The sequence below is a fragment of the Lolium rigidum genome, chromosome 6 (genome assembly GCF_022539505.1).
Source record: "Lolium rigidum isolate FL_2022 chromosome 6, APGP_CSIRO_Lrig_0.1, whole genome shotgun sequence".
NCBI lineage: Eukaryota > Viridiplantae > Streptophyta > Magnoliopsida > Poales > Poaceae > Lolium > Lolium rigidum.
Window position 1 is genome coordinate 295,280,559 of NC_061513.1, and position 12,184 is coordinate 295,292,742.

Here is a 12,184-nt window from a genome sequence, read left to right on the forward strand (position 1 = left end):
TATAATTTGTTTTCATACAATTCTAACTTGACTTGTACTCAAAGATGATCCCTTGTACGTCTATATATACTCATCCATGAATCTCAGTAATATATCCATCATATTTCACGAATCTTTCTCGCTCTCTATCGTTCAACAAAAGAAGCACCGTTGGAAGGATGTCATACTAGCTTTTGCGTATGGAACGAGACTTCAGAAATCTTCCATTGGTTTCTGTAGCCTGAAACGCAACAATCTACTATCCATGCAACGGACAAAAATCTACTATTGACGGAAATGAAACCAGTCGTTTGAAGAAAAATGTAGCGGCCAACGCACGCCGGACGAAACAGGAACGACACAGGAACATTGATCATCAATTGGTGAATTCCTTGGAAGAAAGGTTGGCGTCACCGGTGTTGATCGAAGAAGAGAGAACACCACCGGTCACCGGAGCCGGAGCAGTATCATGTACAGTCCTGTACATGTGCAGCGGGATCGCCGGCAGCCTGGCCTCCTCGGACTGCAGGATGTGCATGGCCTGCGTGACGGAGGGTCGCTCGCTCCTCTCCGGGAGCGCGCACCAGAGCCCGACAACGAGCACGCGCTCCATCCACCAGTCGTTATCCTCGTTGCCCCTAAGCCTCTCATCTGCCGCGTCCAGGATTGCGTTCCTGTCGTACAGGCTCCACACCCATCTCAGCAGCGTGAAGGTTCTCTCCGGGGTTTCGATCACCGGCCGCCGGCCCGAGACGATCTCTAGGAGGACGACGCCGAAGCTGTACACATCCGATTCGGTGCTTGGCCGGCGCGTGTTGACGAACTCCGGGTCGATGTAACCGGCGGTGCCGAGCACGGCCTTGGTGGTCTGCAGCAATCTCGTGCCGTGGTCTACGAGTCGTGCCAGCCCGAAGTCCCCTAGCTTGGTGCTCAGTGACGAGTCGATCATGATGTTGCTTGGCTTGATGTCGCCGTGCACGATGCACTGCTCCGACTCCCCGTGGAGGTACCGCAGCGCAGATCCCAAACCGAGTATTATGTTGACCCGTTGCGGCCATGTTAGAAATCTGTCTTTGCTGTAGAGGTGCTTGTCGAGGCTGCTCTCTGCGACGAGCTCGTAGACAAGCAGGAGCCCCTTGCGGCTGTCGCACCAACCTAGCAGCTGCACAAGGTTTCGATGCTTCAGCCTGCTTATGATCCTCACCTCTGCCTCGAACTCCTTCCTCCCTTGCGCGGAAGACTCCGCTGACAGCATCTTTACCGCCACCGGACGATGGTCACCGACGACTGTCATGTGACCACGGTAAACGCTCCCGAAGCCGCCTCGTCCCAGCTTCTTCTCCTCGGCGAAGTTGCTCGTTGCGGCGGCGAGCTTGCGGTACGTGTACCGTCTGGGGCCGCCGGCAGCCACACCTCTCTCGAGATCAGCTCTGTCGACACACTCTTCTTCAGAGTCGCTATCAGTACTGCGGTCCTCATTTGCTCTGATCGATCCTGTTTCCATGTGTCGCCGCCATGCCATGGCTAGCACACAGACCAATAGGAGTAGCAGAGGAACCAGCACGGACAGTAGGATAACTAGTGTTTTTTTGTGATTGCTGCTGGTTGTTGTTGGAAGAGGGGGTTCAGCAGGTGGCGGTGCTACCTTGGGAGTAGATTCCAGCTGCAGAGTGGAGCTGAATGACCACGAGAGTATCTGGTGCAGCTCCACAGCCAAGCCAGTCGACGCCGAGAAGCCGACGGCCACCTCCTCCGGCAAATATCTCCTCAGATCAACGGTTGCATTTACCCGGTACACTGCACCGTCGATGAGGAGATCAACGGTCAACAGCTTGGACTCGTTGCCGTACTTGACGGTGGCCGTCATAACACTGGGGGACGTGAGGTTCTTGCCCGGCCAGGTCGTCGTGTCCGTGGACGCCGTGGAGTTGACGGAGTTGACGTCGATGCCGACATGGTTCGCGCTGATATCAGCGTATTCCGGGTTGAGGTGAGTGTCGAACTCGACGGCGACGATACGACTGGCGCCTTTCCCGGTTGTGGAAGTCGCGGGGAGCCTCGGGAGGAGGCCGAGGCCGCCGCCGTCGCTGTTGGGCGGGATCGCGGAAGGGAAATGGCCTAGGAAGAAGGCCATCCCGTCCCCGGTATCCGACAGCCTATCCTTGTCGGGAATGATCTGGAAGGAGAATGTCGTGGTGAAGCTTGCCATCTCGCCGGTGGCGCTGTTCCACAGCGGCACTTTGTGCACGTACGACGCCCGGCCGGTGAGTGCGTTCCTCGTCAACTCCAGCCTTGACGGACTGAAGTAGGCGTCGCCGGTGAGATCGATCGACGCGCCATGGTTAGGGTCTGAGAAGTTGAGGCTGAAGGAGAGCGACGAGGCCCCGCGCGGCGCAGAGTAGAAGCAGAGCAATACCAATATTATGGTGGTGCGACGTTGGCGACACTCCATCGCTCGGTCTTTAGGAAGGAGCCAGCGAGCGACGTAGCTGAGCTCCTCGACCGGCCAGCCTAGCTACTTGTTGTCACAGAGGCACGGCCATGCTTTATAACTTATAACAGAGCCAGTGGAGGAAGAATGCATTCCGCGTGTGAGTTGACGTTTCAACACTATCCGTACTGTCCATCTGTTCGAGATTTGTGCTGGGCACTTTGCATAACTACCATCCACCTTGGTAAAGGAATAATCCTAGACGTACGGAAATCTTACATGGCTGGTCTCACTGGAAAAATGCGTCGAGCCGTTGGAGCTTCCCCCGACGCAAATGGATAAGCTAGCTTGGCCTGGCGACCATTGCAATATCTATGGATCGACACAACCGATCGATTTTAACGTTTAATTTAGGTTGCTCCGTTGGAGATGCCTTATTCACCAACGAGCTACAGCAGTTCGTCCGGATAGGCCTGGTACTGGTCTTGTTGCGCTGCAGGAATAGCGAAAATGTGCTATCACTTATGAAATGGGGCGCAAGCGAAATCTGAATCATTGCATGTCATTGGGATGTCCACCACCACTCATACCGGGAGATTCTCTTCTCCAGCTACACTACGAATTGAAAAACTAGCACAACTTTCACGGAAAAATGTAAATGAGATTTTGTTTGCATATTTGACTTCCTCACGACGAACTCGTCAAAATGAGTCTAATATTTAATATTTTAAAATTTATTTCGTGACCTATATCTATAGAGTCCTCTATTATTTACGCATGAAGTTCCTATGACATGAAGTCCTGCGATATGGCGTGCTAAATTTATAGAGTCCGTCCAAATTTATTAGATGGTACATACAGTCCTGTCATAAGTACTATTAATTTTACACATATAACAGCTGTAGATTCTCTTTTCATGTAGGGTCGTGCTTGACCGAATCTCAAAACACATAAGTAAGAGGAACGGTTGTGATATCACCTTCGCCCCATTCTTCATGCACCATCTGCGGGTCGCAGGAATAGCCTGACAGTATGCCGGCCCTTGCTATGCTGTAGTCGCTGCTGGTTGCCCTGTTTGGCGGGGTACGACCGATGCGCATATGAATGCATGTGAAGGAAGGAGAGATAGAAAAGCCCCGATCGAGACCGGAGACGGGAATAGTATGTGGCGACGGAGAGAGACGTAAGAGCATCTCCAGTCGCGTCCCCCAAACCGCGCCGGATTGAGTGTTTGGGGGACGTGTTTTGTTCGTGCCGCTTTTGGGGGACGTCGCTCCCCAGCCGCGTCCCCCAAACGCCGCCCCAAACATTTAAAATACTTTTTTTAACACATAATAAACCATTTATCAAATGTAGCATATGAATAAAAATGTTTGCGAGGATTGTTTTCAAATTAAATTACAACAAACAATAAAACAAGTAATCAAATATAATAAATAGGGCTAGATGCTACATCAAGGTGCCACAGTATTTCCTTTGATCCTCCACAAATGCTCAACGAGATCAGCTTGAAGTTGCTCATGCACATTGCTGTCATGGATCTCTGCGTGCATGGCGAAAAAATCAGCAAAATCTGCAGGCAACTCATGATCAACCTCCGCAAGAGGGCCTTGACACTCATAGGGACCAACATGTGACCTAACATGATTCTTGCGGTCATCCTCGATGATCATGTTGTGCATGATCACACAAGCCTGCATCACCTCCCACATTTGGTCGTGAGACCAGCTTAGAGCAGGGTACCGGACAATGGCAAATTGTGCTTGAAGCACACCAAATGCCCGCTCGACATCCTTCCCGCAAGCCTCCTCGTCGTGTAGCAAAGTGGGAATTCTTCGGACCTGATGGATTCGAGATTGTTTTGACAAAAGTGGCCCATTTTGGATATATACCATCGGCTAGATAATAGTCTTTGGTATATTGGTGGCCATTGATCTCATAGTTTCATGGTGGAGCATGCCCTTCCACTAGTCTGTCGAACACCGGAGACCGCTGCAACACGTTGATGTCATTGTGTGATCCCGCCATGCCAAAGAAAGAATGTCAAATCCACAGGTCATAATCTGCCACAGCTTCAAGCACCACACTGCAATATCCATGACGCCCTTTGTATATACCTTGCCAAGAAAACGGGTAGTTCTTCCATACCTAGTGCATGCAATCGATGCTTCCAAGCATTCCAGGAAATCCTCTGGCAGCATTTTGTGCTATGATCCTTGCAGTCTCTTCCTCAGTTGGCCCTCTCAAGTAGTATTTGCCAAACTTTCCCACCACAGCTCGGTAAAACTTGTACATGCACTCAATGGCAGTAGACTCACTCATGCGAAGGTAGTCGTCCTGTGTATCGGCAGGTGCTCCGTATGCAAGCATCCTCATGGCGGCGGTGCACTTCGAATGGACGAGAACCCGAGAACGCCTACAGCGTCGGGCTTGAGCTTGAAGTAGGGGTCGAACTCTCGAACGCCGTGGAGGATATTCATGAACAGCCCCTTGCTCATCCTGTACCGGCGCCGAAAATTGTCGGCCTGTGTTGCGTCGTCGGCGAAGTAGTCGTTGTGCAGCATGGCATGCCCCTCCATCCTCTGTCGGGGCTTCGACTTCCTTCTTCCCGGCCTTGATCCTCCGCGGCGCGGCCTCTTCCTCTTCTCCGCCTCAGCGTCAAGCATGTCCTAGAGGGACTGATACGTCTCCAACGTATCGATAATTTCTTGTGTTCCATGCCACATTATTGATGTTATCTACATGTTTTATGCACACTTTATGTCATATTCGTGCATTTTCTGGAACTAACCTATTAACAAGATGCCGAAGTGCCGCTGTCTGTTTTCTCGCTGTTTTTGGTTTCAGAAATCCTAGTAAAGAAATATTCTCGGAATTGGACGAAATTAAAGCCCAGAGGCCTATTTTCTCACGAAGCTTCCGAAGTCCGAAGGAGAGACGAAGAGGGGCCACGGGGTGGCCAAACCCTAGGGCGGCGCGGCCCCACCCCCGGCCGCGCCGGCCCGTGGTTTGGGCCCCCGTGCCGCCTCTTGACCTGCCCTTCCGCCTACAAATAGCCTCCGTGACGAAACCCCCGACACCGAGAGCCACGATACGGAAAACATTACCGAGACGCCGTCGCCGCCGATCCCATCTCGGGGGATCCCGGAGATCGCCTCCGGCACCCTGCCGGAGAGGGGAATCATCTCCCGGAGGACTCTACACCGCCATGGTCGCCTCCGGAGTGATGAGTGAGTAGTCTACCCCTGGACTATGGGTCCATAGCAGTAGCTAGATGGTTGTCTTCTCCCCATTGTGCTATCATTGTCGGATCTTGTGAGCTGCCTATCATGATCAAGATCATCTATATGTAATTCTATATGTTGCGTTTGTTGGGATCCGATGAATAGAGAATACTTGTTATGTTGATTATCAAAGTTATGCTTATGTGTTGTTTATGATCTTGCATGCTCTCCGTTATTAGTAGATGCTCCGGCCAAGTAGATGCTTTTAACTCCAAGAGGGAGTACTTATGCTCGATAGTGGGTTCATGCCCGCATTGACACCCGGGACAAGTGATGAAAGTTCTAAGGTTGTGTTGTGCTGTTGCCACTAGGGATAAAACATTGATGCTATGTCTAAGGATGTAGTTGTTGATTACATTACGCACCATACTTAATGCAATTGTCTCGTTGTTTTGCAACTTAATACCGGAGGGGGTTCGGATGATAACCTCGAAGGTGGACTTTTTAGGCATAGATGCAGCTTGGATGGCGGTCTATGTACTTTGTCGTAATGCCCAATTAAATCTCACTATACTCATCATGATATGTATGTGCATTGTCATGCTCTCTTTATTTGTCAATTGCCCAACCGTAATTTGTTCACCCAACATGCTGTTCGTCTTATGGGAGAGACACCTCTAGTGAACTGTGGACCCCGGTCCAATTCTCTTTACTCGAAATACAATCTACCGCAATACTTGTTTCTACTGTTTTCTCTGCAAACAATCATCTTCCACACAATACGGTTAATCCTTTGTTACAGCAAGCCGGTGAGATTGACAACCTCACTGTTTCGTTGGGGCAAAGTAGCTTGGTTGTGTTGTGCAGGTTCCACGTTGGCGCCGGAATCTCTGGTGTTGCGCCGCACTACATCCCGCCGCCATCAACCTTCAACGTGCTTCTTGGCTCCTCCTGGTTCGATAAACCTTGGTTTCTTTCTCGAGGGAAAACTTGCTGCTGTGCGCATCATACCTTCCTCTTGGGGTTGCCCAACGAACGTGTGAAATACACGCCATCAAGCTCTTTTTCCGGCGCCGTTGCCGGGGAGATCAAGACACGCCGCAAGGGGAGTCTCCACTTCTCAATCTCTTTACTTTGTTTTTGTCTTGCTTTATTTTATTTACTACTTTGTTTGCTGCACTAAATCAAAATACAAAAAAATTAGTTGCTAGTTTTACTTTATTTGCTATCTTGTTTGCTATATCGAAAACACAAAAAAATTAGTTTACTTGCATTTACTTTATCTAGTTTGCTTTATTTACTATTGCTAAAATGGCCAACGCTGAAAATACTAAGTTGTGTGACTTCACAACCACAAATAATAATGATTTCTTATGCACACCTATTGCTCCACCTGCTACTACAGCAGAATTCTTTGAAATTAAACCTCGCTTTATCGAATCTTGTCATGAACCATCAATTTTCCGGTGTTAGTTCTGATGATGCTGCTGCCCATCTCAATAACTTTGTTGAACTATGTGAAATGCAAAAATATAAAGATGTAGATGGTGATATTATTAAACTAAAATTGTTCCCTTTCTCATTAAGAGGAAGAGCTAAAGATTGGTTGCTATCTCTCGCCTAAGAATAGTATTGATTCATGGACTAAATGCAAGGATGCTTTTATTGGTAGATATTATCCCCCTGCTAAAATTATATCTTTGAGGAGTAGCATAATGAATTTTAAACAATTAGATACTGAACATGTTGCTCAAGCTTGGGAAAGAATGAAATCTCTGGTTAAAAATTGCCCAACCCATGGACTGACTACTTGGATGATCATCCAAACCTTCTATGCAGGACTTAATTTTTCTTCGCGGAATTTATTGGATTCAGCTGCTGGAGGTACCTTTATGTCCATCACATTGTGGGCGGCTACAAAACTTCTTGATGATATGATGATAAATTACTCTGAATGGCACACGGAAAGAGCTCCACAAGGTAAGAAGGTAAATTCTGTCAAAGAATCCTCCTCCTTGAGTGATAAAATTGATGCTATTATGTCTATGCTTGCGAATGATAGGACTAATGTTGATCCTAATAATGTTCCGTTAGCTTCATTGGTTGCACAAGAAGAACATGTTGATGTAAACTTCATTAAAAATAATAATTTTAACAACAATGCTTATCGGAACAACTCTAGTAATAACTATAGGCCATATCCTTATAATAATGGCAACGGCTATGGTAATTCTTATGGAAATTCTTACAACAATAATAGGAATTCACCCCCTGGACTTGAAGCCATGCTTAAAGAATTTATTAGTACACAAACTCGCTTTTAACAAATCTGTTGAAGAAAAGCTTGGTAAAATTGATATACTTGCTTCTAAAGTCGATAGTCTTGCCGCTGATGTTGATCTTTTGAAATCAAAAGTTTTGCCTAATGAGAATTATCATAATAAAATTGTTACTACAGCAAATGCCATCCAAGTTAGAATTAATGAGAATATAAGATTAATGGCTGAACTGCGTGCTAGGTGGGATAGAGAAGAAAATGAAAAACTAGCTAAAGAGAAAAATATAGCTAAAGTTTGGACTATTACCACCATTAGTAATGATAATGCTACACATGTTGCTGCACCTCCTACTCATACTAATAAAAGAATTGGTGTTAGCAATGTTTCCACTTCTAATGCAAAGCGCGAAAAACTGCCTGAAACTGGCTAAAACTGCTGAAACTGCTTGCGATAAAGCTGCTGAAATTTTTTCCAACATTGGGGATGATGATCCCATTGCTTTAGATTATAATGGTTTGAATTTTGATGATTGCCACATCTCTGAAGTTATAAAGTTCTTGCAAAAACTTGCTAAAAGTCCTAATGCTAGTGCTATAAATTTGGCTTTCACGCATCATATTACAAATGCTCTCATAAAAGTTAGAGGAGAGAAACTAGAGCGCGAAGCCTCTATTCCTAAAAAGCTAGAAGATGGTTGGGAGCCCATCATTAAGATGAAGGTTAAAGATTTTGATTGTAATGCTTTATGTGATCTTGGTGCAAGTATTTCTGTTATGCCGAAGAAAATTTATAATATGCTTGACTTGCCACCGCTGAAAAATTGTTATTTGGATGTTAATCTTGCTGATCATTCTACAAAGAAACCTTTGGGTAAAGTTGATAATGTTCGCATTACCGTTAACAATAATCTTGTTCCCGTTGATTTTGTTGTCTTGGATATTGAATGCAATGCATCTTGTCCAATTATATTGGGAAGACCTTTTCTTCGAACTCGTTGGTGCTATTATTGATATGAGGGAAGGAAATATAAAATATCAATTTCCTCTCAAGAAAGGTATGGAACACTTCCCTAGAAAGAGAATGAAGGTACCTTATGATTCTATCATTAGAACAAATTATGATGTTGATGCTTCATCTCTCGATGTTACTTGATACACACTTTCTGCGCCTAGCTGAAAGGCGTTAAAGAAAAGCGCTTATGGGAGACAACCCATGTTTTTACCTACAGTACTTTGTTTTTATTTTGTGTCTTGGAAGTTGTTTACTACTGTAGCAACCTCTCCTTATCTTAGTTTTGAGTTTTGTTGTGCCAAGTTAAGCCGTTGATAGAAAAGTAAGTACTAGATTTGGATTACTGCGCAGTTCCAGATTTCTTTGCTGTCACGAATCTGAGCCCACTGCCCTGCAGGAAGCTCAGAAAATTATGCCAATTTACGTGCATGATCCTCAGATATGTACGCAACTTTCATTCAATTTGAGCATTTTCATTTGAGCAAGTCTGGTGCCATTTTAAAATTCGTCAATACGAACTGTTCTGTTTTGACAGATTCTGCCTTTTATTTCGCATTGCCTCTTTCGCTATGTTGGATGAATTTCTTTGATCCACTAATGTCCAGTAGCATTATGCAATGTCCAGAAGTGTTAAGAATGAGTGTGTCACCTCTGAATATGTCAATTTATATTGTGCACTAACCCTCTAATGAGTTGTTTCGAGTTTGGTGTGGAGGAAGTTTTCAAGGATCAAGAGAGGAGTATGATGCAACATGATCAAGGAGAGTGAAAGCTCTAAGCTTGGGGATGCACCCGCGGTTCACCCCTGCATATATTAAGAAGACTCAAGCTGTTTAAGCTTGGGGATGCCCAAGGCATCCCCTTCTTCATCAACAAATTATCAGTGTTCCTCCCCTGAAACTACATTTTTATTCGGCCACATCTTATGTGCTTTTTCTTGGAGCGTCGTTTTGTTTTTGTTTTTGTTTTGTTTGAATAAAATGGATCCTAGCATTCACTTTATGGGAGAGATACACACTCCGCTGTAGCTTATGGACAAATATGTCCTTGGTTTCTACTCATAGTATTCATGGCGAAGTTTCTTCTTCGTTAAATTGTTATATGGTTGGAATTGGAAAATGATACATGTAGTAATTGCTATAAATGTTTTGGGTAATGTGATACTTGGCAATTGTTGTGCTCATGTTTAAGCTCTTGCATCATATGCTTTGCACCCATTAATGAAGAAATACATAGAGCATGCTAAAATTTGGTTTGCATATTTGGTTTCTCTAAGGTCTAGATAATTTCTAGTTTTGAGTTTGAACAACAAGGAAGACGGTATAGAGTATTATAATGCTTTCAATATGTCTTTTATGTGAGTTTTGCTGTACTAGTTCATCCTTGTGTTTGCCTCAAACAACCTTGCTAGCCTAAACCTTGTATCGAGAGGGAATACTTCTCATGCATCCAAAATACTTGAGCCAACCACTATGCCATTTGTGTCCACCATACCTACCTATACTACATGGTATTTTCCCGCCATTCCAAAGTAAATTGCTTGAGTGCTACCTTTAAAATTCCATCATTCACTTTTGTAATATATAGCTCATGGGACAAATAGCTTAAAAACTATTGTGGTATTGAATATGTAATTATGCACTTTATCTCTTATTAAGTTGCTTGTTGTGCGATAACCATGTTTACTGGGGAACGCCATCAACTCATTGTTGAATTTCATGTGAGTTGCTATGCATGTTCGTCTTGTCTCGAAGTAAGGGCGATCTACACTGAGTTGAATGGTTTGAGCATGCATATTGTGAGAGAAGAACATTGGGCCGCTAACTAAAGCCATGATCCATGGTGGAAGTTTCAGTTTTGGACAAACATCCTCAAATCTCTAATGAGAAAAGAATTAATTGTTGTTGAATGCTTAAAGCATTAAAAGAGGAGTCCATTATCTCGTTGTCTATGTTGTCCCGGTATGGATGTCTAAGTTGAGAATAATCAAAAGCGAGAAATCCAAATGCGAGCTTTCTCCTTAGACCTTTGTACAGAGCGGCATAGAGGTACCCCTTTGTGATACTTGGTTAAAGCATATGTATTGCGGTGATAATCCGGTAGTCCAAGCTAATTAGGACAAGGTGCGAGCACTATTAGTACATTATGCATGAGGCTTGCAACTTATAAGATATAATTTACATGATGCATATGCTTTATTACTACCGTTGACAAAATTGTTTCATGTTTTCAAAATCAAAGCTCTAGCACAAATATAGCAATCGATGCTTTTCCTCTATGAGGACCATTCTTTTACTTTCAATGTTGAGTCAGTTCACCTATTTCTATCCACCTCAAGAAGCAAACACTTGTGTGAACTGTGCATTGATTCTTACATACTTGCTTATTGCACTTATTATATTACTCTATGTTGACAATATCCATGAGATATACATGTTACAAGTTGAAAGCAACCGCTGAAACTTAATCTTCTTTTGTGTTGCTTCAATACCTTTACTTCGAATTATTGCTTTATGAGTTAACTCTTATGCAAGACTTATTGATGCTTGTCTTGAAATGCTATTCATGAAAAGTCTTTGCTTTATGATTCACTTGTTTACTCATGTCATACACATTGTTTTGATCGCTGCATTCTCTACATATGCTTTACAAATAGTATGATCAAGTTTATGATGGCATGTCACTCCGTAAATTATCTTTGTTATCGTTTTACTCGCTTCGGGACGAGCGTAACTAAGCTTGGGGATGCCGATACGTCTCCAACGTATCGATAATTTCTTGTGTTCCATGCCACATTATTGATGTTATCTACATGTTTTATGCACACTTTATGTCATATTCGTGCATTTTCTCGGAACTAACCTATTAACAAGATGCCGAAGTGCCGCTTGTCGTTTTCGCCGTTTTTGGTTTCAGAAATCCTAGTAAAGAAATATTCTCGGAATTGGACGAAATTAAAGCCCAGAGGCCTATTTTCTCACGAAGCTTCCGAAGTCCGAAGGAGAGACGAAGAGGGGCCACGGGGTGGCCAAACCCTAGGGCGGCGCGGCCCCACCCTCGGCCGCGCCGGCCCGTGGTTTGGGCCCCCCGTGCCGCCTCTTGACCTGCCCTTCCGCCTACAAATAGCCTCCGTGACGAAACCCCCAGCACCGAGAGCCACGATACGGAAAACATTACCGAGACGCCGTCGCCGCCGATCCCATCTCTGGGGATCCCGGAGATCGCTCTCCGGCACCTCGCCGGAGAGGGGAATCATCTCC

General features: G+C 45.1%; 1 protein-coding gene across 1 annotated transcript; it reads right to left on the reverse strand.

Moving 5' to 3' along the window:
- Positions 1–355: 355 nt before the first annotated feature.
- On the reverse strand, positions 356–2,431 carry LOC124664406 (L-type lectin-domain containing receptor kinase IX.1-like). Its single transcript, XM_047201936.1, has one exon. It carries the CDS (start codon positions 2,429–2,431, stop codon positions 356–358), a length of 2,076 nt encoding a protein of 691 aa, XP_047057892.1.
- Positions 2,432–12,184: the final 9,753 nt, after the last annotated feature.

Bases quoted from the DNA above. Each gene is read 5' to 3' on its own strand.
- LOC124664406 (XM_047201936.1), bottom strand. From the start codon at position 2,431: ATGGAGTGTCGCCAACGTCGCACCACCATAATATTGGTATTGCTCTGC.